The sequence below is a fragment of the Miscanthus floridulus genome, chromosome 3 (genome assembly GCF_019320115.1).
Source record: "Miscanthus floridulus cultivar M001 chromosome 3, ASM1932011v1, whole genome shotgun sequence".
In the NCBI taxonomy this organism is placed as follows: domain Eukaryota; kingdom Viridiplantae; phylum Streptophyta; class Magnoliopsida; order Poales; family Poaceae; genus Miscanthus; species Miscanthus floridulus.
Window position 1 is genome coordinate 108568290 of NC_089582.1, and position 25310 is coordinate 108593599.

At 47.6% G+C, this 25310-nt stretch overlaps 1 protein-coding gene across 5 annotated transcripts in view; it reads right to left on the reverse strand.

The window, feature by feature from the left end:
- The window catches only part of LOC136542049 (pentatricopeptide repeat-containing protein At1g76280-like), a 37890-nt gene that overhangs the window by 3056 nt on the left and 9524 nt on the right, over positions 1–25310 (reverse strand). For all 5 annotated transcript variants that reach the window (XM_066534308.1, XM_066534310.1, XM_066534307.1 and 2 more), the window contains one exon: positions 61–344. In XM_066534308.1, the coding sequence (XP_066390405.1) occupies positions 282–344 (63 nt within the window). In that variant the 3' untranslated portion in view covers positions 61–281. The remainder of the gene's footprint in view (positions 1–60; positions 345–25310) is intronic.

A 25310-nucleotide genomic window follows, 5' to 3' on the forward strand; every position in this document is an offset into this window, starting at 1 on the left:
ATTAATGAAACAGAAACTTTAATTTGACAGGCTGGTGCAATGACAGCTATAGAAATCCACTTTCTGTGGATGTGGACGTTATGTAGAGCATCAAGCATTTGAAGATTCAGTGGAAGGGACAGAAACCCAATATCATAAAATCTATTTCCAGATTCAATGCATTACCATAATCGCACATCCAGAAAGCAAAGCATTAAAGGCACGTATATGCTTTGGTTTTATATCTGAAATTCTTTCCAAAAGTTCCTCAGCCAAATCCAACCGTGAACTATTGCTATGACCTACTGAGAGAGCAGCAAGTGTATCACTGTAAAGTCCAATGCCCTTCTCTCCATGGCTTTAATCTGGAAAACATATGAATATAAGATATAAGTGAGAAAATAATGCTATCTCCAAATAAAATTGATATTGTCCGGATATGTGGACTGTGAAGTCAAACCTTTCAAATTTTCAATACATGTAAAAGTACTTAAATTTGTCGCGTAAAAGTGATAATGTAATATTAAAGTGCTGCTATATTATAGTTTTATTGTTTTGTTGGCATATAGAAAATGTAATAGCCAGACATGCACACTCAAGACTAATGATGTCTTAAGCAAGTAAAATGGACCATAGTTAGAGGACATTATAGCAATATTACAGGTATAGCTCAATTTTGCATAGTGGCTTTTGAGGAGAGTAGGTAAAAATATTCTTAACATTGCAGTATTCTTAATAATAATTGGACAGAGTCTCAATCTACTTTAAGGCCTTGTTCGGTTAGGCCATTCCCCGTAGGGATCGCGGCCCGATCCACAGGGATGCTCCCGAACCGGATTCAAGCCCGGCTCACCGTGAAAGTGGCGTTTGGTTAGCCGACCCGAGGATTCTGCCCCGTCCTATTCCAGGCGATTACCCTCCACCCCAGCCTGGTTTCCACCCACTCCGCATGAGTCACGGAACAATTCCCCACGGAGGCGAGCGCACAACCCGCTGCCAGGTCGCTAGGTCCTCACATCGTTGCGGAGGGTTCACGAGTGCAAGAACAACATCTTGCATCTGTGCCTGAGTGCAAGAAGCATCAACACCAAATATGCTTAGTGAGCCCATGCTTCACCAGAGTACTGTCAGACAGAAGAGGTGTTGGCACAGAAATAGAGACCAAAATCCTCAAGAAACCACCATAGCCAAGTAAACTCTGCAGTAGCAAGGGCCATAGCTAGCAACTCAGCCTTTGCACTACAGCACTAGAACGAGAAACAGTTGTTTGCTTCTTAGTCTTCCAAGCAATGAGCGAGCCACCAAGAAAAAAAAAGTAGGCAGAAAGAGAGCGACGATCAGAGGAGTCGCTAGCCCAAGTAGCATCAGAGTACGCTTGGAGCTGGAGAGAGCTAAAGCGTAGAAAGAACATACGACAAAAAATGGTTCCACAGATAATGCAAAAAAGGAAGGAGATGACTATATTGGAGCTGAGTGGGAGCAGAAACAAACTGACTGAAATGGGCAGGCCTCCCAACAATGTAGCCGTAAGGGATCAGCAAGAGGCTCACAGTCAATGGGGAAAAGATGAAGATTAAGCTCCATGGGCATTTCTACAGTGCGCTGATCAGTGAGAGAAGAAAGATCAGAAGATCATGAATGTACTTTTCTTGAGACAAATAAAAGCCTCAGAAGAGGAAGAGACCTCAATCACAAGAAAGTAACGAAGAGGGTCAACATATAGGACAATAACAAGGAAGGATCATAAGTGCTAGGAGAGAAACCAGCAATAGTGACCATAGAGGCAAAGCGCTGAAACCAAGCATGAGGAGCTTTCTTAGGCCATAAAGAGAATGGCAAAGATGACAAACCATGCCCTCAGGAACAGAGTACCCAGGGGGTGGCTGCATATACACCTCCTCATGCAGTTCACCATTAAGGAAGGCATTCTTCACATCAAGTTGAGAGATAGACCATGCACAAATAGAGGCCACAGCAAGAAGACTTCGACAGTGGTCATGTGAGCCATAGGGGCAAGTCTCATCAGAGTCACGCTTGTGCTCCTGCAGAGAGCCATGGGCTACAAGACGAGCCTTATAATGCTCAAGAGAGCCATCAGAGAAAGTCTTAATCTTATAAACCCATTTGCACATGATGGGACGAACATGAGAAGAAAGAGGAACAAGATCCCATGTGCCAGTGCTCTCAAGAGCAGTGATCTCCTTGATCATCCCATGTTGTCATTATGGATAAAAATGGCATCACGATAACCATAACAGCCGTAGTAACAGCAGAGACCTGGATTCACAATTTGCAAACAAAGCCTCCAGTGCCGACGGGGATGGAGCCGCGCTCGTGTTGGCCGGCGCCCGCCGCGCCGCCGGCCCACGCGCAGCCTCGCTAGCGCTTGTCCGACCCGCTAGCCCGCGCGCCGCCTCGCTTGAGCTCGCCCGCGCCGCCGGCCAGTGCGCTGTCTTGCTCGCGCTACTCCTGTGCGCAGCCGGCGCTCTCGCCCTCCCGTTCCGCTCTAGCAGCCACCCCCTCCCCCCGCAGTGCGCCAACAACCTCGCCTCGCCTCTCCCCCATAGTTGTTGATCCCCGGCTGCATCCGACGCATCTCTGGGGAGGGCCGGGAGGCACCTCTCCAGCTAGGTCGCATCTGATGGCTCGGCAACCTCCGGGCGCTCTCATCGAACTCGAGTAGGACCCTGCTCTTACAGAGTTGGTCAGAGAGTGGGACTTCTCCCTGGGTAAGCGCTTCGAAGCTGAGGTCGTGCACAAGTTTTCTTCCTCGGTGCATCATCCTTCTTCCTCGCCAGATGGCTCTTTCTTCCTGCTCGTGGTCTTCAGAAGGTTTCTTTTTTGTCTCACTCAAGATTCAGTTGCTTTGGCTTTGCACTGCTGTCTGGGAGGCGCTCCTGCTGGTTTTCATGTCACTTACCAAAGTGATCGCCACTTCTGTTTCTTCGTCGCCTCCAAGCATTTTGGTCTGCTAATTCGATCTCTCAGAAGAATCACGACTGCTCATTTTGATGCCTATTTCCACTTGTGGCGAGACGGAGGTGATAATTGGGAACTTGAGAAGAAGCGTTGGGACAAAGAAGAGAAAGCTAGTTGGACAACGGTGCTTAGTCCAAAAAATAAGCGCAAATTGACTTCTAAGAATGTTTCTTTCTGCAGTAAGCTCGTTCAAGATTCCCCAGCTCGTAAATATCGTCCTACTGAGATTGGCCCGGTCATCAAGATTGGCAAGTTCTGTCCTATCACTACTTCTAGCAGTGATTCGGTTTTCTCCACAGCTGCCTCTGGTCTTGGAAGGGATCCTGAGCACAAGCCATTCCTCAAAATCTCTCAGGCGTCTTCAGTTGTTCTTGGTGTTCACAATGTCAATGGTGAGCTTGATGTTCATATTGTTCAAAGTGTTCCTAATCAAGCCGCTAGCATTTATCAGGCCGGCAACATTGAGCAGGCTGCCAACCTTCAGCCGGCTGAAATGATTAATGATGGGTCTTATCCCCAAGCCAGCAAGAAGCCATCCCAGGAATTAATTGAGCTACCTCCTAATCGAGGTTATTAGGATATGTATAATCCTGCACTAATCATAGATTGGGTGTAATCCCATAGATAGGCTAGCTGCCATATATAGCCTAGGATTCTTTCTATGTATAGCCTAGGATTGCTTCCTTGTACAGGGTATAGTTTTCCATATGTGTAATTTCCTTGTATACATATTAGCTATATATGAAAGGCCCCCCACCCACATTCAGTGTGTGGTGATTCCCTCCTTTCCTGTCTATTCTACATGGTATCAGCTTAGCCGATCCTCCTTCCCACCGCCCCCTCTGCTGTCCCTCCCTCCTCCCATCAGGGTCGCCATGACGACTGGATCTGCCACCAGCTCCTCCTCCTCCTCCAGCACCACGAACAGCCTGGGCTCCCTCTCTGCCCCTGCTGTCTTCGTTGCCCCCTATGCAACGATCAATGTCAAGAACCACATCCCGGTGACCCTGGAACTGACGAGGCCCAACTTCAACCAGTGGGAATCGTTCTTCACTTCTCTCTGCGGGAAATTCGGCCTTCTTTCCCACATCACGGAGGAAGCTGGCTCTCCCGACCCTGCCTGGAACATCGCCGACGCCTGCGTCCGCAGTTGGCTCCTTGGCTCTGTTGGGCCGGATGTCCTCGGCCTGGCGATGGCACCAGATCAGACCGCGCGTGCCCTCTGGCTCGCCATCAGGCGCCTCTTCGAGGCCAACAAGGCCCCGCGCGCCATCTTCCTGGGTCACGAGTTCTACTCCATGACCCAGGGCGACTCCCCCGTCAACGACTACGCCCAAAAGATGAAGGCCACTGCCGACGCACTCCGTGATGTCGGTCGCGTCATCACCGACTCAGAGCTCGTCCTCAACTTCCTGCGCGGCCTCAACCCCCGCTTCGCCAGCACCGCCGACAACATCGCCGACTCGCACCCGTTGCCGGACTTCGCCACTACGCGCGAGAAGCTCGTCCTCAAGGAGCTCCGCCTCGCCAACGAGGGCACCGTGGCAGCCTAGACGGTGTTCCACGCCGCGTGCGGCACTGCCTGCCGCACTGTCTCCAGCGCCACCGGTGGTAGCTTCTGTAACAGAATCGACCAATTATACGAAATTAAGTAAGAAAATCATCCACCAGAGCAGACGATTGAACAAACTTAAGCCCGTATAACCCGGTAGTCCGTGAAATCACGAAGGATTTCAAACCAACTCGTGTCCCAGCCATGATCGTAATAAGTTTAGCGGTCACCATCACAAATTACATAAAAGTTCGCATCACAGGTACATCAGAGTTTAAACATAGTTATTACAAACCAGTTCGAATAAAAGTAGCGGAAGTCATTTGTTCAAACCACACACACTCACGCGGAGTTTAAATATAGTGCCAGCAAATGATCATCTCCCACAAAAGCATCAGATGAGATGTAAAGAATGACCATGCCCATGGTCCTAAGCATCACCCATCGTAGGATACAGGCAGTTGATACAGTAGCCGTAATACATCTGCCCATCTGCAACAAGTGAGAATAAAACCCTGAGTACGAGAAGGTACTCAGCTATACTTACCCGACATAACCGAAAATAAGTGACACCAAGGATTATGAAGGGCTTTATAGTAGGGTAGCCGACTTATTTGCAAAAAGAAGCATTTTTAGCATTTCAAGAACCTTTCTAAAAGCATTATTGCCAAGTTAATTATTATGATCCTGTCGACTAGGTTTGCACCTATATTAGAGTAAACATGTGATTAGGCAGATAATGATAACCAATGATCATTAAACAACTTTCATACTGTCATCTTCATTATAACTATCCAAGTGTTCCATAACATTTACTACGATGAAGTAACTCAAGTCAAGTGTTCACTATCCAGGAGCGATGGCGATTCGAATCGATTCCTAACCAGCTGGTGATTTACTCTAAAGTGAGATATTGATCACCGAGTCAACTTTCCAGGAATCTCGAGTTTGCTAGGAACCACATGTACCTGGGGGCCGACCGACTGCACTTTGGTCTTATCATCCCGCCCCCGTGTCCTACCACACCTGCTCCGGCACAGTGCGTTGCGGGCAATCTACTCGGCCCGAAAAATCTCCCAGCTTCGCGGTCGGAAGGTACTTTATCCGGCCAGCTAAATGTAAGGCATGCGTTCAACATGACTCGAGGCCCAACAACGGTCAGTCCTTAATCGACACAGACGGAAACACTACAATCCAAAACTCTGCAAGTCTCCGTCCGGTCTCAACTTCATTTAACACTTAGTTATACCATGACTTCATAGTCATCCAAGCAGATCCAGGTAACCACCTATAGCTCGCAGATGACAGGAAATCACCTGACTTCTACCGGTCTAAGCCAGCTAAGCATTGACTCGACTGCGGATACCAGGGTAACAAGGATATAATATAACAAAGGTAAATAAGGTATAATACAGCAACGGTTGCAAACAACTCCTGAACGTAATGCATCCATTAAAGTAAAGCATTTAATTAAATAATTGCAAACTGGGAGAAAAATGCTCCGGGGCTTGCCTCTCTCGAAGGAGCTCGGACGGTGATCGGGGCACTCCGGGAGTTCCTCAACGTCCTCCTCGTCGATTTCTGGCACTTCCTGCGGCTGCACCTCGGGCTCCTCGGGTATGACGACAGGGTTCTCGGTTTGCGATCCTGTATGATGCAATGCGCGTAAGTGATTATGCAAACGGTGCATCGAAGGAGATGAATGCAATAGATATGTTTAAATGCAAGGTAGTCAACATCATCCAAGAAACTATACTACAAGCACATGTCATCTACTGCATTCTCTTCTACTACTAATATGTTAAGTCAACACATCTTATCAAATGCTTCAAAGATACACCAAAGATATTATTATTAACTAATCTTGTATTAAAGAGGATTATTTTACTTCCTTTTAAATTAGGGCTACAACAGCAATCTATATTTTTGGTGCTTATAAAAATCTGAGAAAATTACAGTAGCATAGTACTACCCTAAGAAGTCTACCATCAGATTTTCATGATATTTGAATGAGTGGATTAGCCTACACAAAAATCACAAGCCATGACATGATTTTGTACATGAAAATACTTTGTACTGTGAAAAGTGTCAAACAACAGAGTTAGTATTTTTCCTATGTTCTTCATAGCATACAATGACTGTACAAAAATTATCACATGCATGTTTTATACAAAGTTTGCTCTCTAGCAAAAATAACAAAAATCAGCTATTAAAGGTACTTGAACTACACCTCAAAATTTTTCCACAGCACATGCATGAAACATATTTTTCCTAGGAAAGCCATGACATAAGAAGATTAACAAGCTTGGAGTCATATTTTTCTGAAGCCTATGGATTTTTCTACAAATTTTTCAAGTTATCAGCAATATTCATAATTAAATAAAATTCTACAGCAAAGTATCTCAAAAATGACATGCACAATTTTTCCCAAGTAGATCTGATGATAAGGAACCTAGAAAAATTTGTCTCAACAAATTTGGAGCCATATAACTCGAGATCTACATTTTACAAGCTATTTAATTCATTTCTGAAAATCATTTTAAAAATCGTTTTGAAAACCAGCCGACGAAAACGCTAGGTGCACCCGGATCTGTACCCAAGACCGCTCCACAGAGACAGATAGGCGGGACCCAGCGGTTCAACCGTCCCCACTGGTCAGCCGACCGGAGGCAGGGGATGGCCTGACCAGCCAGATTTTCACCGGCGGTGAGGTTGCCGGCGGTGAGGTTGCTACCTACGGACTCCACAAGGGAAGGCGCACCAGCTGATGCTACTTGCGCGGCCAGAGGACCACCAGAGCTAGGTGACCGGTGGTCATGGCGCGTGGTGGCGCTGCATGGTGGCGGTGCGCGTTCGTTCCGGCGCAATGGTGGCCGGAGCGGCGACTTCGGCTCTCGACCGAGCTTCGCCATTGCGAGGCGGGCACGGTGCGCACAAAAAGATGAAGAGAGGAAGGCAGAGCAGGGCTGGCCACGGAGGCATGCGCGGTGGCCGAGCTCCGGCGAGTGACGGCGTGAAGGAAAACTCAAGGCTAGGCCTCACCTCCGGTCGATTCGCGAGGCGAGCGGGTCAACAGCGTGGCGCGTGAGATGGCAGTGCTTGTGGCGCGAGAAGGCGGGGAATGGTGCGGTGGCTGGGGTGGAACGCGGCGGCGAAGGGCGCGGCGGCGCTGAGCTGCGCCGTGGCTGCTGCTGCCTGCTGCGAGTAGGAGGGAGCGAGCGGAATGAGGCGAGTGGGGAGAAGCGGGGCGCTGGCGGGAGCTTAAGCGAGGCGAGCGGGCGGTGGGACCCGCAGGAGCGCCACCCGGCGAGCGGCGCCGGCGTACAGTCGCCACGCGGTGACCATCGCCTGAGCGCGGTCGGGGCACGACGCGCGGCGCGCGGGAGGGAGGCCGAGCTAGGCCAGGCCGGCTTGCGAACTGGGCCGGGAAGTGAGGCGCAAGGCCCACGAAGGTAAAAACAAGATTTTTCAAATTAATTTGAATTCCTTTTTCATTCAAACGAATTTTTGGGCTAAATCAAAGCAGTTTCAAACTTTGGACCTAAAATAAAAGTTGCTCAAAATTTTATCCTCTACAACTTTGATTTTAAGACCAACGTCCAATTTATTATAGATTTTGAATTATAAAATTAAAGTAAATTTTGACTCAAACCCTAATTTTTGGAGAATTATTTTTAAAGCAAAATTTGGCAATAATTCAAATACAAACCTTGCTCCAAAAATTGTGATAAACAATTCTAGATGATTTACAATCATAACCAAACAAGTTCTACTAACCTATCAAGCAAAATCAGGGCAAAACAATTCTAACAAAGGTATACAACATTCAGGTTTCACGCATGTTTCAGATGTTTCAAAGCAATGTTTCAATTGTTATTCACATGATTAAGCATGTATGATTTGGATGCTTGATGATGCATGATATGCGTGATTTGCAGTGCCTAAATGCAGGCAGAACACCGGGGTGTTACAGCCCTCCCCCCTTATAAAAATCTCGTCCCGAGATTTGGGTTACGAACCATTTGTTATAAAAATCTTCATAAGCTTTTTATAGATACTCTCCTGTTTCCCAAGTTGCATCTCTCTCATCATGATGATCCCACTGTATCTTGTATGTTTTCACCACACTATTCCGAGTAGCACGTTCCTTCGTGTCTAACACCCGGACTGGTTGTTCACGATACACCAAATCTGATTTGAGTTGAATACCTCGAGGTTCTATTCTTTCCTCCGGAACACGCAAACATTTCTTGAGATGTGATACATGGAAAACTGGAAAAACGGTACTCATTGTTTCAGGTAACTCTAACTTGTAGGCTACCGGACCTCTTTGTTCCAAGATCTTGTAGGGTCCTACGAATCTCGCGGCAAGCTTTCTTCAGATTCCAAACCTTTTCTTCTTCATTAGAGTGACTTTCAGATAAACATAGTCACCAACTTCAAACATAAGAGGTCTCCTTCTTTTGTCTGCATAGCTTTTCTGATGTGATTGAGCAGCTTTCATATTCTGCTGAATAATATGAACTTTCTTCTTGGCTTCTTCTACAAAGTCAATGCCATAATACCTTCTATCACCAGGCTCGATCCAATTCAATGGTGTTCTACATTTTCTGCCATATAAAGCTTCGAATGGGGCCATCTTGATGCTTTCTTGATAACTATTATTATAAGAAAACTCAGCTAACGGTAACCATGACTCCCATGATCCCTTAGAAGATAATACACAGGCTCTTAACATATCCTCCAAAACAGCATTCACTCGTTCAGTCTGACCATCTGTCTGAGGATGATAAGCGGTACTGCGAATCAAACTAGTTCCTAAGCCTTTGTGTAAATGTTCCCAAAAATGAGTCGTGAACTGTGAGCCTCTATCAGATACTATGGTCTTTGGTATACCATGCAACCTCACAATTTCTGCGATATATTTCTTGGCATATTGAGGTGGTCGATAATCTGTTTTGACCGGCAAGAAATGAGCGGTCTTGGTAAGACGGTCCACAATTACCCAAATCGAATCATGTCCTTTTTGAGTAGTGGGCAAACCTGTGATAAAATCCATGCTTATATCATCCCACTTCCAACTAGGGACTGATAAGGGTTGCAACATACCAGCAGGTTTCATGTGAATGGCTTTCACTCGACAACATGTGTCACATCTGACAACATATGCTGTAATTTCTTTCTTCATTTTGGTCCACCAATAGCGAGATCTTAATTCTTGATACATCTTACTACTTCTGGGATGGATAGATAGCTTAGAAAGGTGAGCTTCATCCATGAGTTTATTCCTAAGCTCTCGATCCTTGGGAACCACAAGACGGTCATCAAACCACAACACGCCCTGTTCATCCACTTTAAAGTGTTGAGACGACTTTTCTTTTATTTTCTCTTTGATGTGGAATATCCCCTTGTCGGTTTTCTGGCCTTCTATTATTTTACTTTCCAAAGAGCAACTAATCTGAATACTATGTAACACAGCAGGATGCATCAGATCGAACCCATCTTCAAGTAATGGCTGCACATTCAAGTAATGTGACTTTCTGCTCAAAGCATCTGCCACTACATTGGCTTTTCCAGGATGATATTGCACATTCAAGTTGTAATCCTTGATCAATTCCAACCATCTGCGCTGTCTCATGTTTAACTCTGTTTGGGTAAAGATATACTTAAGACTCTTGTGATCCGTGAAAATATTGCACACATTACCAAGTAGATAATGTCTCCAAATTTTTAGGGCGTGCACAACTGCAGCAAGTTCAAGATCATGTGTTGGATAGTTGACCTCGTGCTTTCTCAATTGACGTGATGCATAAGCAATGACTCTCCTTTCTTGCATAAGAACACAACCCAATCCAGTCTTCGATGCGTCGCAAAACACATCAAATGGTTTCTCGATATCTGGTTGTGCTAGAACAGGAGCAGTGGTCAACAGTTTCCGCAAAGTGTGGAAAGCTGCTTCACACTCCTCTGTCCACACAAACTTGTGATCCTTCTATAGGAGACTCGTCATTGGTTTGGCAATTCTTGAGAAATCTGGTATAAAGCGATGGTAATAACCCGCTAGTCCTAAGAAACTTCTAATCTCAGGAACTATGGTCGGTGCTTTCCAATTCATAACTTCTTGCACCTTACTTGGATCGACTGAAACTCCATTCTCTGACAGAATGTGACCAAGGAAAGGAACTTCCTTCAACCAGAATTTGCATTTGCTAAACTTAGCATACAATTGATGATCTCTAAGTCTGGTCAAGACAGTTCTCAGATGCTCTTCATGATCTTTCTCATTCTCGGAGTATACCAGAATGTCATCGATGAATACTACCACAAACTTATCCAATTCTAGCATGAAAACTGTATTCATCAAAAACATAAAGTATGCAGGAGCATTTGTCAAGCCAAAGGACATGACAAGATACTCGTATAACCCGTATCTGGTGGAAAAAGCAGTTTTTGGTATATCCTGTGGCCTAATCTTGATCTGATGATAACCGGATCTCAAATCTATTTTTGAGAATACCTTGGCCTTGGATAATTGGTCAAACAGAACATCAATATGTGGTAAGGGATATTTATTCTTAATGGTCACAGCATTGAGTGGCCTATAATCTACGCATATTCTCAACGTGCCCTCTTTCTTCTTTTTCACAAATAAGGCGGGACATCCCCATTCAGATTTGCTTGGCCGAATAAACCCCTTTTTTGATAAATCTTCTAATTGCTTCTTCAGCTCAGCTAACTCATTTGAAGGCATCTGATAGGGCCTCCTTGAAATCAGAGCTGTTCCGGGGACTAGCTCAATTCCAAACTCAATCTCCCTATCTGGTGGAAGACCAGGTAGCTCATCCGGGAATACATCTGGGAATTCACACACTACCGGAATCTGATGAATAGGAATGACTGCCGTAGCACAGGTAACACTTATCAGGTCTGTTCTCCGAGGCAATGGTACTTGGAAAGTACCCTCACCTAGGGGATCCTTAAGGGTAAGTACTCGACTTCCAGTATCTATGACTGCTCCCCAATCCTTCATCCAATTCATCCCTATAATGACATCCAAGACTAACCCAGGCATAACTATCAAGTTCACTCGGAACTTCCTGTTACCTAATTCAAGGGTTGCCCTCGAACCATCCGGTTGGTCAAAACATCAGCCCCTGCTGAACTTATACGGTACCCATAACCCAATTCTGTGCATAGTTGTCCATGTTTCTGTGCAAATGCTTGACTCATAAAAGAATGCGATGATCCAGAATCAAATAGAACAACTGCAGGGTTTTCGTTGACAGGAAACTTACCAGCAGTGACGGGCTCTCTCTCTAGAATTTCATCCACTGTTGTACTATGCACTCTAGCATTATAAGTCTGCTGCTTCTTCTTGGGCGGGTACGGACAAAACCTCGAGAAATGGCCGGGTTGATCACAGTTATAGCAGGGTCCTCTTACTGTCCCGGCAGATCCCACAGCTCCCTTGGAACTGCCTTGTACCGTAGTTGCGGCTGCTTTATTGGGCTGTACTGCCATCTTGTATGGCTTTTGAGGTCCACGGAAATTCTGACTTCTTGGCTGAGGTGGCCTGAACCTAGCGCCAGGTGTCAATGGGCGATATGGAGGACGACCTCCCATAGGTGCTCTAGCTTGAGACGACCCACCTTCAAAGGCTCTCTTGCGTGTCTTGGCTACGGTGCTGGCGTTGTTATTCTTCTCCTGCTTCAGACAGTCGCTGATGAAGTCGTTGAATCTGACGCGGTTGTTGGTACCAACATGCTTCATCATTTTTGGATTGAGACCCCTCTTAAAACTGGCTATCCTTTTGGCATCTGTGTCAACTAAGTCGGGAGCATAGCGACACAAGTTGTTGAAGGCATGCAGGTATTGCGTCACGGTTTTGGTGCCCTGGTTCAATGCCAGAAACTCTCCCAACTTCATCTCGGTCAGCCCTGGTGGAATATAGACTCCACGGAAGGCCTCAGCAAACTCTCTCCAAGTAATCTGAGCATTTGGAGGGAAGGTGGTGCGATGGTGCTTCCACCACATTCCCGCCGGTCCTTGCAATTGAAGTGCAGCATACTCCGTTTTCAGAACCTCAGTCATCCTCAACACACAGAATTTATCTTCCATCGTGTTGATCCATTTCTCAGCATCGAGTGGCTCTGTTGCTTCCTTGAATACTGGCGGTCTGGTGTCCATGAAATCTTTGAAGCTGCTATATTGGTTCACTCCCATGTCACCACCTTGATTGTTACCACGTTGAACGTTGTTGGTGATGGTTCGAAGAAGATCCTCCATGTTCTTCTGGGATTGTTCCGCGTTGCGCTGACTCCCGAGCAGCTATGCGAGAAACATCTCGGGGGTAAACGGGGGAGGAGGTGGCAAATGCGGTTCGTGGGGAGGTTCATTGCCATTGCCGTGGTTTCCACCACCACCACCACCACCGGTCCCCACACCGTTAGCACCGGGCTCAGCGGCCTCATACGTGGTTCGGCGAGTATTTGTCATCTGCATATTTCAGCAACAAGTAACGATTGAGTGAAGCTGTAATAATTGCGAGTGAAGGAAAAATTATGCCGTACTGAATTTACTGGAGAGAATTAATTCATACAATAAAACAGAGGCACAACAATCGCATCTCAATTAAAACAACAGCACTTAATCAAATTACTTCAACGGCAAACATTGCGTCCATACAACCAAATTTGCTAGTATACATACACTGGACTTTTTATGCGTTCAGATATCGCATTCGAAAATCAAGTTCCAACCACGTGCCAAGTCTCATATGTTCGAAACAACATACAATAGGTTACATGCCAACAAAAGAAAGGTCATCGCGACAGGACCTAGATACTAGCGCAAGGCAACTAGCCTACTCCTCGGGGCCATCGTCGGGATCGGAGACGTCACCATCGCCTCCAGGTGAAACTACAGGCTCGTCCTGGTTGTCGTCGTCGATGTCCATGCCAGCGGCGTTCGGTGGAGCATATGGGCCAACCCCATTGTAGAGCGCGTGAAACTCCTCGTGCAGGTTGCCATTATATTCTTCTAGCTCATTGACCCTCTGCAGCAGAAGGTTTCTTGCGTTCCAGGCTTCATTTCTCTCCTGAACCAACTGTCCAATCATGCGGTCTGCATTGTTGTTGGCTTGAGTCAATGTATGCACTCGCTGCATAGCTCTATCACCTCTCTCAACCGCCTGATCTCGCTGTAAGTTCATATCAGCCAACTGCTCCTGCAAGCTAGCTATAGCACGTGCCTGTCTCTTCTTCTGCTTCTTCCCTTTGAGCTTATCCTCACTACGTAAGCCAGTCAAAGTCCAGTAGGTACTCTCGAGACCCTCATACGCTCTAATGGCGGTGAACATAGCACTCATTGCCTGGTTGTCGCTAGCCTGTCCTTCAGCTGGACCTCTGACCAATGCACTTCCCTGAGGCTGAACCCAAATGGCATCACGAGGATCATCCCTAGGAAAAGTACCAGCTAGAGCTGCTGCAAGCTCACTAGGAAATCTGCTCATAATGTCCCTGATGACACGGAAGGCTGCTCCCTCTGCACCCTCAGCTGGAGTGCGACCCTCAAACTCCAAATGCCAACCATCCCAATCTGGAGCATCACCGAGAGCAGGAACCGTGATCTCCACCACCGCAAGTCCATCCTCTGCTAACTGGCTCTCATTCCAAGAGTACACCGGCTCTTGACCCTCTAGGTACCCCACATCATGGAGCACTCTCCAAAGTAGAGTTGGCATGCCAAACTCGCTGAAGAAGGTGTCCGTGGTGCGGTGCTCCCTCAGGGCCAACGGACGTCGAGGTGCTCTTCCGCCGGTGGACTTACGGGCGGTCTGCTTCGTGTGGGCCATCTGTAGCAAAAGTTCTTTCATTACCTCGGGGAAACATATTTTAGGTGATACAACTTTTATCAAAAGGAGATAATCAATTTTTATAAGGGGAGGAATGCCTGACATGAATGAAATGCATAAGTAACATGATGTATGTACGTGTCGTACGTTCTCACAAACTTAGGAAATAAATAATTTCTAACGATGAATTCGGTGGCATACAATGATCTCTCAATACGTAGCTAATACGTTCTACATGATAGCGTTGTTATGTACCTGCAGAAGATTCATTTCAGCCCAAATTTCCAATGAATGCATAAAAGCAGTAAAGTTTTATCTACACGCTCTACATGAATCTCCAGATACGTGTACAATGGTAGTAACTACCCGAACCATCGTCCTACTGACGGCATCGCCTCAACAGACGGAAGACCCATACATGAGATACCTTTGTAAAACATGCGTAGAACATGTAATTACTCTAGTATCATATAAGCATTCACCCTAGATCGGCGGTGTATCCGATCATGCTCTCACAACTCACACTTACCGACGCGTAGAGGCAAATGATCCATTCATTACCACTCAAACAAGTGGCACTCATACAATAGCACGCCGTATGAGCGACGAAAGAGAAATATGATGCAAGAACCCCAAGTCAGTACTTAATTAAGCCACCTAAAGTCCTTAACTGGGCATAAAGGATATGATCACTGGCACACTTTATAGTTTTAAAATCACGTTTTCCAAATGCCTTTTTGTTTTAAATACACTTGTGAACAGTAACACGCTAAACCATGCTCTGATACTAGCTGTAACAGAACTGACCAATTATACGAAATTAAGTAAGAAAATCATCCACCAGAGCAGACGATTGAACAAACTTAAGCCCGTATAACCCGGTACTCCGTGAAATCACGAAGGATTTCAAACCAACTCGTGTCCCAGCCATGATCGTAATAAGTTTAGCGGTCACCATCACAAATTACATAAAAGTTCACATCATAGGTACATCAGAGTTTAAACATAGTTATTACAAACCAGTTCGAATAAAAGTAGCGGAAGTCATTTGTTCAAACCACACACACACTCACGCGGAGTTTAAATATAGTGCCAGCGAATGATCATCTCCCACAAAAGCATCAGATGAGACGTAAAGAATGACCATGCCCATGGTCCTAAGCATCACCCATCGCAGGATACAGGCAGTTGATACAGTAACCGTAATACATCTGCCCATCTACAACAAGTGGGAATAAAACCCTGAGTACGAGAAGGTACTCAGCTAGACTTACCCGACATAACCGAAAATAAGTGACACCAAGGATTATGAAGGGCTTTATAGTAGGGTAGCTGACTTATTTGCAAAAAGAAGCATTTTTAGCATTTCAAGAACCTTTCTAAAAGCATTATTGCCAAGTTAATTATTATGATCCTGTCGACTAGGTTTGCAGTTATACTAGAGTAAACATGTGATTAGGCAGATAATGATAACCAATGATCATTAAACAACTTTCATACTGTCATCTTCATTATAACTATCCAAGTGTTCCATAACATTTACTACGATGAAGTAACTCAAGTCAAGTGCTCACTATCCAGGAGCGATGGCGATTCGAATCGATTCCTAACCAGCTGGTGATTTGTTCCTTACACAAACCTCACTCACCCGCTAAAGTGAGATATTGATCACCGAGTCAACTTTCTAGGAATCTTGAGTTTGCCAGGAACCACATGTACCCGGGGGCCGACCGACTGCACTTTGGTCTTATCATCCCACCCCCGTGTCCTACCACACCTGCTCTGGCACAGTGCGTTGCGGGCAATCTACTCGGCCCGAAAAATCTCCTAGCTTCACGGTCGGAAGGTACTTTATTCGGCTAGCTAAATGTAAGGCATGCGTTCAATATGACCCGAGGCCCAACAACGGTCGGTCCTTAATCGACACAGACAGAAACACTACAGTCCAAAACTCTACAAGTCTCCGTCCGGTCTCAACTTCATTTAACACTTAGTTATACCATGACTTCATAGTCATCCAAGCAGATCCAGGTAACCACCTATAGCTCGCAGGTGACAGGAAATCATCTGACTTCTACCGGTCTAAGCCAGCTAAGCATTGACTCGACTACGGATACCAGGGTAACAAGGATATAGTATAACAAAGGTAAACAAGGTATAATGCAACAACGGTTGCAAACAACTCCTGAACGTAATGCATCCATTAAAGTAAAGCATTTAATTAAATAATTGCAAACCGGGAGAAAAATGCTCCGGGGCTTGCCTCTCTCGAAGGAGCTCGGACGATGATCGGGGCACTCCGGGAGTTCCTCAACGTCCTCCTCGTCGGCTTCTGGCACTTCCTACGGCTACACCTCGGGCTGCTCCTCGGGCTCCTCGGGTATGACGACGGGGTTCTCGGTTTGCGATCCTATATGATGCAATGCGCGTAAGTGATTATGCAAATGGTGCATCGAAGGAGATGAATGCAATGGATATGTTTAAATGCAAGGTAGTCAACATCATCCAAGAAACTATACTACAAGCACATGTCATCTACTGCATTCTCTTCTACTACTAATATGTTAAGTCAACACATCTTATCAAATGCTTCAAATAAACACCAAAGATATTATTATTAACTAATCTTGTATTAAAGAGGATTATTTTATTTCCTTTTAAATTAGGGCTACAACAGCAATCTATATTTCTGGTGCTTATAAAAATCTGAGAAAATTATAGTAGCATAGTACTACCCTAAGAAGTCTACCATCAGATTTTCATGATATTTGAATGAGTGGATTAGCCTACACAAAAATCACAAGCCATGACATGATTTTGTACATGAAAATACTTTGTACTGTGAAAAGTGTCAAACAATAGAGTTAGTATTTTTCCTATGTTCTTCATAGCATACAATGACTGTATAAAAATTATCACATGCATGTTTTATACAAAGTTTGCTCTCTAGCAAAAATAACAAAAATTAGCTATTAAAGGTACTTGAACTACACCTCAAAATTTTTCCACAACACATGCATGAAACATATTTTTCCTAGGAAAGCCATGACATAAGAAGATTAACAAGCTTGGAGTCATATTTTTCTGAAGCCTATGGATTTTTCTACAAATTTTTCAAGTTATCAGCAATATTCATGATTAAATAAAATTCTACAGCAAAGTATCTCAAAAATGACATGCACAATTTTTCCCAAGTAGATCTGATGATAAGGAACCTAGAAAAATTTGTCTCAACAAATTTGGAGCCATATAACTCGAGATCTACATTTTACAAGCTATTTAATTCATTTCTAAAAATCATTTTAGAAATCGTTTTGAAAACCAGCCGACGAAAACGCTGGGTGCACCCGGATCTGTACCCAAGACCGCTCCACAGAGATAGACAGGCAGGACCCAGCGGTTCAACCGGCCCCACTGGTCAGCCGACCGGAGGCAGGGGATGGCCTGACCGGCCGGATTTTCACCGGCGGTGAGGTCGCTGGCGGTGTGGTTGCTACCTACGGACTCCACAAGGGAAGGCACACCAGCTGATGCTACTTGCACGGCCAGAGGACCACCAAAGCTAGGTGACCGGCGGTCATGGCGCGCGGTGGCGCTGCATGGTGGCGGTGCGTGTTCGTTCCGACGCAATGGTGGCCGAAGCGGCGACTTCGGCTCTCGACCGAGCTTCGCCATTGCGAGGCGGGCACGGTGCGCACAAAAAGAGGAAGAGAGGAAGGCGGAGCAGGGCTGGCCATGGAGGCGTGCGCGGTGGCCGAGCTCCGGCGAGTGACGGCGTGAAGGAAAACTCAAGGCTAGGCCTCACCTCCGGTCGATTCGCGAGGCGAGCGGGTCAACAGCGTGGCGCGCGAGATGGCAGTGCTTGTGGCGCGAGAAGGCGGGGAATGGTGCGGTGGCTGGGGTGGAACGCAACGGCGCTGAGCTACGCCGTGGCTGCTGCTGCCTGCTGCGAGTAGGAGGGAGCGAGCGGAATGAGGCGAGTGGGGAGAAGCGGGGCGCTGGCGGGAGCTTAAGCGAGGCGAGCGGGCGGTGGGACCGGCAGGAGCGCCACTCGGCTAGCGGCGCCAGCGTACGGTCGCCACGCGGTGGCCATCGCCTGAGCGCGGTCGGGGCACGGTGCGCAGCGCGCGGGAGGGAGGCCGAGCTAGGCCGGGCCGGCTTGCGAACTGGGCCAGGAAGTGAGGCGCAAGGCCCACGAAGGTAAAAACAAGATTTTTCAAATTAATTTGAATTCCTTTTTCATTCAAACGAATTTTTGGGCTAAATCAAAGCAGTTTCAAACTTTGGACCAAAAATAAAAGTTGCTCAAAATTTTATCCTCTACAACTTTGATTTTAAGACCAACGTCCAATTTATTATAGATTTTGAATTATAAAATTAAAGTAAATTTTGACTCAAACCCTAATTTTTGGAGAATTATTTTTAAAGCAAAATTTGGCAATAATTCAAATACAAACCTTGCTCCAAAAATTGTGATAAACAATTCTAGATGATTTACAATCATAACCAAACAAGTTCTACTAACCTATCAAGCAAAATTAGGGCAAAACAATTCTAACAAAGGTATGCAACATTCAGGTTTCACGCATGTTTCAGATGTTTCAAAGCAATGTTTCAATTGTTATTCACATGATTAAGCATGTATGATTTGGATGCTTGATGATGCATGATATGCGTGATTTGCAGTGCCTAAATGCAGGTAGAACACCGGGGTGTTACAGCTTCACCGGCTATGGCGGCGGCTCCAGCAGCGGCGGTAGCAGCGGCGGGAAGGGCGGCGGCAATGGCCGCTGGAAGAAGAAGGGCAAGGGCGGCGCCCCAAAGTCTGCTGCATCGGCGGCTCCATGGCTCTGCTACCCGCCCTGGACTGCTGCGCCGCATCAGCAGCCATGGTGTCCACCAGCGTGGGGGGCCCTGGCGTGCTCAGGGCTCCTCCCCCGGCCCAGGCCCACACGACCTTTGCCCCCTGCTCAGTTCTCCGGCACCACGAACTCCTCTCTGCCTCCTCACCAGCAGCAGGGCGGCTGGGATCAGGCATGCCTCATCACTGCCCTGAACCAGATGTCACTTCAGGGGTCCTCCCCCTGGGTCTTCGACACTGGTGCCACTGCCCACATGTCATCCTCGGATGGTATACTCCTGTCCCGTCTCCCTCCTCCTCCTTCTGGCATCACGGTTGGCGATGGCACTACCATTCCCATCACCTGTCGTGGACCATCTAAATTACACTCCCCGCACTCTACCTTTCATCTTCATGATGTTCTGGTTGCCCCTGCTCTAGTACGCAACCTCCTTTCAGTTTGTCAATTCACCCGTGACAATGCTTGTTCCGTTGAATTTGACTCTTGTGGCTTTTCTGTCAAGGACCAGTAGACCGGGCGCGTGACTCTTCGCTGCAATAGTGGTGGCAACCTCTACACCTTCCCCACCACACCGTCCACTTCCTATAGCCTCACCATCACGTCGTCCCTGTGGCATCACCGCCTCGGCCACACCGGCCCATCCAGCCTCGCCACTCTACGGAACATGTCGGCCATCTCCTACAATAAGCACTCGCCTTGCCTCTGCCATGCATGTCAACTTGGCAAGCACGTGCGACTCCCGTTTAGCCATTCCACCTCTGTAACTAGTGCCCCATTTGATTTACTACATTGTGATGTGTGGACATCTCCCGTGCCTAGCAACTCCGGTTTTAAATATTATCTCGTCATACTCGATGATTTTTCCCATTACTGCTGGACATTCCCACTGCGCCACAAATCTGAGGTGCACTAGCATCTTGTCGAATTCTTTGCCTATGCTACAACATAATTCAGCACCACACCCAAATCCCTCCAAGCAGATAATGGCACCGAATTCGTTAACCACGCCACCGCCACACTCCTCAGCAGCCAGGGCACTACCCTACGCCTCTCCTGCCCCTATACGTCCCCGCAAAATGGCAAGGCCGAACACATACTCCGCACTATCAACAACACCATCCGCACCATGCTCCTCCATGCCTTCATGCCTCCTCCTTACTGGGCTGAGGCTCTCACCACAGCCACCACCCTCCTCAATCGGCGTCCCTCCTCCTCCATCCACCACCAAATACCTCATCAAATTCTCTATGGCACTCTCCCAGATTACTCCTCCCTCCGTGTCTTCGGGTGCCTTTGCTATCCAAACCTCACCGCCACCTCCCCCCACAAACTCGCTCCTCGCTCCACCCCATGTGTTTTCCTCGGATACCCATCCTGTCACAAGGGCTACCGCTGCCTCGACATGAATACTCGCCGGATAATCATCTCCCGCCATGTCATATTCGATGAGTCAGTGTTCCCATTCACGGCAGCACCATCGGCGGCCTCCGTGCCGCCCTCACTTGAATTTATGATGCAGGGACTTTCTTCCTCGACGACAACAGTGAGCACTCCTCCGCCGCTCCCTGAAACCAGTGAGGATCCAGCCCCTGCGCTCCTGGACCTAGCTGTTATCTAGCTGGGCCCCCTGGTTGCCTCTACGGGCGGGCACCCACTGCCTGCTCCGCCTGCGGGCGGGCAACAGCCGCCAGCCGTTCCACAGCCGGGGCGCCAGCGTTTCGGCATCGTCTTCACTCGTCGTAGCCGAGTTCCTGCAGCTGACCCCGTGGCTCCCCTAGTGCCGGTTCCTGTGGCTGCTGCACCGCCCACCGAGGTCGTCGCCCCTGCGGATGTCTTCGCGGTTCCAGCACCATCTGCTCCGCCACCTACAGCGACCCAGCAGCCTGCTGCACCACCAAACTGGCCTGTGACACGGTCACAGACCGGCTCCCTACGCACTGTCCAGCGCTACGGCTTCACCACCTCCGTCGCCTCGCCGGTCCCGGCAAACTATCGCAGCACCCTCGCTGACCCCAATTGGCGCGCTGCGATGGCTGATGAGTACAAGGCACTGATCGACAATGGCACTTGGCGCCTTGTCCCTCGGCCCCCTGGTGCTAACATTGTTACTGGGAAGTGGCTGTTCAAGCACAAATTCCACTCCGACGGTTCCCTTGCCCGGCACAAGGCGCGCTGGGTCGTCCGCGGTTTCTCCCAGGAGGCCGGCATCGACTACGACGAGACCTTCAGCCCGGTCGTCAAGCCGGCCACGATCCGCACCGTGCTCAGCATTGCTGCGTCCCAGGATTGGCCTATCCGCCAACTCGATGTGAAGAATGCCTTCCTCCACGGCAATCTCAAGGAGACGGTCTACTGCGAGCAGCCTAAAGGCTTCATCGACCCTGCTGCTCCTAATTCTGTTTGTTTGCTGCAGAAGTCCTTGTATGGACTTAAACAGGCGCCGCGAGCTTGGAACCAGCGCTTCTCCGCCTTCATCAGCAGCATCGGCTTCAACACATCCAAGTCGGATGCCTCCCTGTTCATCTACAAGGCTAGAGCTGACATGGCTTACCTTCTCCTCTACGTTGATGACATCATTGTCACCGCGTCGTCACCGGCTCTACTCCTGCATGTCGCCTCCCGACTCTCTCTGGAGTTCGCCATGACAGACCTTGGTGACCTCCATCACTTCCTCGGCATCTCGGTGATGCGGGACAGCAGTGGCCTGTTCCTATCCCAACGGCAGTACGCCGTCGAGCTTCTTCAGCGTGCTGGCATGTCTGAATGCCACCCGACCGCTACCCCGGTGGATGCCCGGACCAAGCTGTCCTCCACTAAGGGCGCTCCCGTCGCCAACCCCTTGGAGTACAGGAGCCTGGCGGGAGCCCTCTAGTACCTCACTCTGACGAGGCCAGACCTGGCCTATGCTGTGCAGCAGGTCTGCCTCTTCATGCATGACCCTCATGAGCCGCATCTTGCGTTGATCAAGCGCATCTTGCGCTATGTCAAGGGCTCGCTATCTGCAGGCCTTCACTTGAGCTCTGGGCCTGTAGATCAGCTCACAGCCTACTCTGATGCCGACTGGGCTGGCTGCCCGGATACATGTCGCTCTACTTCAGGCTTCTGCGTCTACCTCGGCGACAACCTGGTCTCATGGTCTTCCAAGCGACAGACGACTGTGTCGCGCTCCCGTGCCGAAGCTGAGTACCGTGCGGTGGCCCATGCGGTTGCTGAGTGCTGCTGGCTGCGTCAGCTCCTCCAGGAGCTCCACATCTCCATTCCGCTAGCGACGGTTGTCTACTGTGACAATGTGAGCGCCGTCTACATGGCTGCCAACCCTGTCCACCACCGCCGCACGAAGCATATCGAGATTGACATCCACTCCGTCCACGAGAAGGTCGCTCTGGGACAGTTCAGGGTTCTCCATGTTCCTTCTGCACACCAGTTTGCTGACATTATGACCAAGGGTCTGCCCGTCCAGCTCTTCACTGACTTTCGAACCAGTCTATGTGTCCGTGATGCTTCCGCTACGACTGCGGGCGGGTATTAGGATATGTATAATCCTGCACTAATCATAGATTGGGTGTAATCCCATAGATAGGCTAGCTGCCATATATAGCCTAGGATTCTTTCTATGTATAGCCTAGGATTGCTTCCTTGTACAGGGTATAGCTTTCCATATGTGTAATTTCCTTCTATACATATTAGCTATATATGAAAGGCTCCCCACCCACATTCAGTGTGTGGTGATTCCCTCCTTTCCTGTCTATTCTACAGAGGTGACCTTCTCAGCTCCACTCTCAACCATCTTCATCGTGTCTGCTTCAGATGTTTGGATGCTGATCACTTCATCAAAGACTGTACGAGTGCCTTTAGATGCCTGTATTGCTATAATTATGGCCATCGAGCCAAGTATTGTGTCAAACGGCATCTGGACCTTTGGCATAAATGGGCTCCAAAGAAAAAATCCCTCGCTGCAAACAAGGAGATTGAGTAGGCGCTTAACCCCAATGCTCCTAATGACCCTTTAGTACTCAATACAGTCCAAGGCTCCCTCATGCGTTGCATCTCTCAACTGCATCCTTCACCTCCTTTCAATCCTGTTCCTGAAGGTGAATTTGCAGGTCTGCCGTCGGTGACTGCTGACTCTCAACACTTCCATATGGGGGAAGGACAAAGCAGTGAAATCATTGTTGGAGATCAGCCTGTTGAGGAACAGAACGTCATTCCTGAAATTGGCCACCACAAAATTAGTTCTCAGGGCAACAACTTACAAATGGTGTGTGCTTCCCCAGCTGTTGTGTCTACCAGGGTTCAGAGAGAGGACATCACCAATTTGCTGCTTGAAGGTTTTAGGCAGATGATGAGCAATCAGATTAACACCCAAGGTTCAAGGCTCCTGGGCAGCTTGACTATTCCTAGCTCCATCATACACATTGACTTAGCTGCTCTGGGCATTACCTCACTTGATATCACTATGTCCATTCTTGGTCAGGCCAACACTTTTGGAGTAGGACCTATCAACAATAACACCCCTGATATGAGGAAAGATAGGCGGCAGATCATAGCATCCTTCACCAGAACTCCTCCAATCACAAAAGTGTACCACAGAAAGAAGCTCAAAGGAAGGACTAAGAAGGAAAAGGATCAAGTGCAATAGAAAAGAACTCCTATTTTCTCTGAACCAGCAGATGATTACACGATAATTGATGACCGTCTGGCAAGAAAACTAAGAAAGGAAGGTGCAACACTCCTGTTTCAGTCAAGAACCTCAGAAGAAGCAGACGATTGAACACTGCTCTTGATGGCCACAAACCCGAACAAGCATCCTCCTCAAAGGGCCCCACCACCAGAAGCAAGACTAAGGGCAAGAGAGTTGCTTCACAATCTTCTCTCATGGATAAGATTTTACTTCCTCATACATGCCCTGGCGTCGACTTTCCTGGCTTATCTGACTTAAAGAAATGTGCTGAAATGGGTTGTGCTTACCCTGAAATTCCTGTTGTTGAAATTTAGAAGGTGGCAATCCAGAAGTGCCAAATCGATCCTTCGGAGGTGACGGCAGAGCTACAAACTGCATCAAGAATAGAGCTTGAAACCAATGAAGAGAGGAGTAGCCAAGAGAACATGCCACTAGTTATCAATGGATAGTGCCCCCAAAGACTTCTATTTCGACAGGGAATGCCCTGTGTTAAGCTGCTATAAAAAGTCTGTCCTGAACCTGTTTTGGATGTGTCTGTTGTTTAGTTGGTGCAATACTTCTGGTCGTTGGACTTGCAATCTTCTTTGTCATTATCCTGGTAGTCCACAGACTTACTCGTGTTGGATTGGTGTCAGCTCTTATGCAGATTCAGACTTGGCTTATTTTAGCTGGGTTCAATATGGTTATCCTGATAACGCCTCCCTTTTTTGGTGTTGTGGCTACTCTTTGAATGGTGGTTTTCTTGCTTTATTATGGTTCTGTCATGATACTATGGTAGCCTGCCTATGGTTGGGGTACCTTCGGTCACGCCACTTCAATTTCCATGGATTATAACAACCAAGGCAGCCATCAGAGTAGAAACTGGAACATTTTGAACTAGAACATACGTGGACTGAATTCAGACGACAAATGCAATGCGATCAAAGCAAAAATAGAGGAAAGTGCATGTTCAGTTTATTGTATCCAAGAAACGAAAAGAGACAATTTCGATCGTAGCTTTATCAAAAAGCTAGCACCTAAACGGTTCAACAAATTTGAATATTCTCCCTCAGAAGGAGCCTCAGGGGACATCCTCATGGGCTGGAACAGTTCTATCTTCACAGGAGAAGTAATTCATAACAACAAGTTTGCAGTCACGGTTAGATTCAGATCTGTCCACAATGGTCAAATTTGGCTCCTCACTACAGTATATGGACCATGCCAAGGCCAAGCCAAAGATGATTTTGTAGATTGGTTGAATAATCTGCAAATCGACGAGACGGAAAATTGGATGATTGTTAGTGATTTCAACTTTTACAGAAGCCTATCTGACAGAAACAGGGATGGGGGCAACATGCAAGACATCATTGTTTTCAATGAAGTAATCAGCAATTTGGGTCTTTTGGAAATACCATTAAAGGGAAG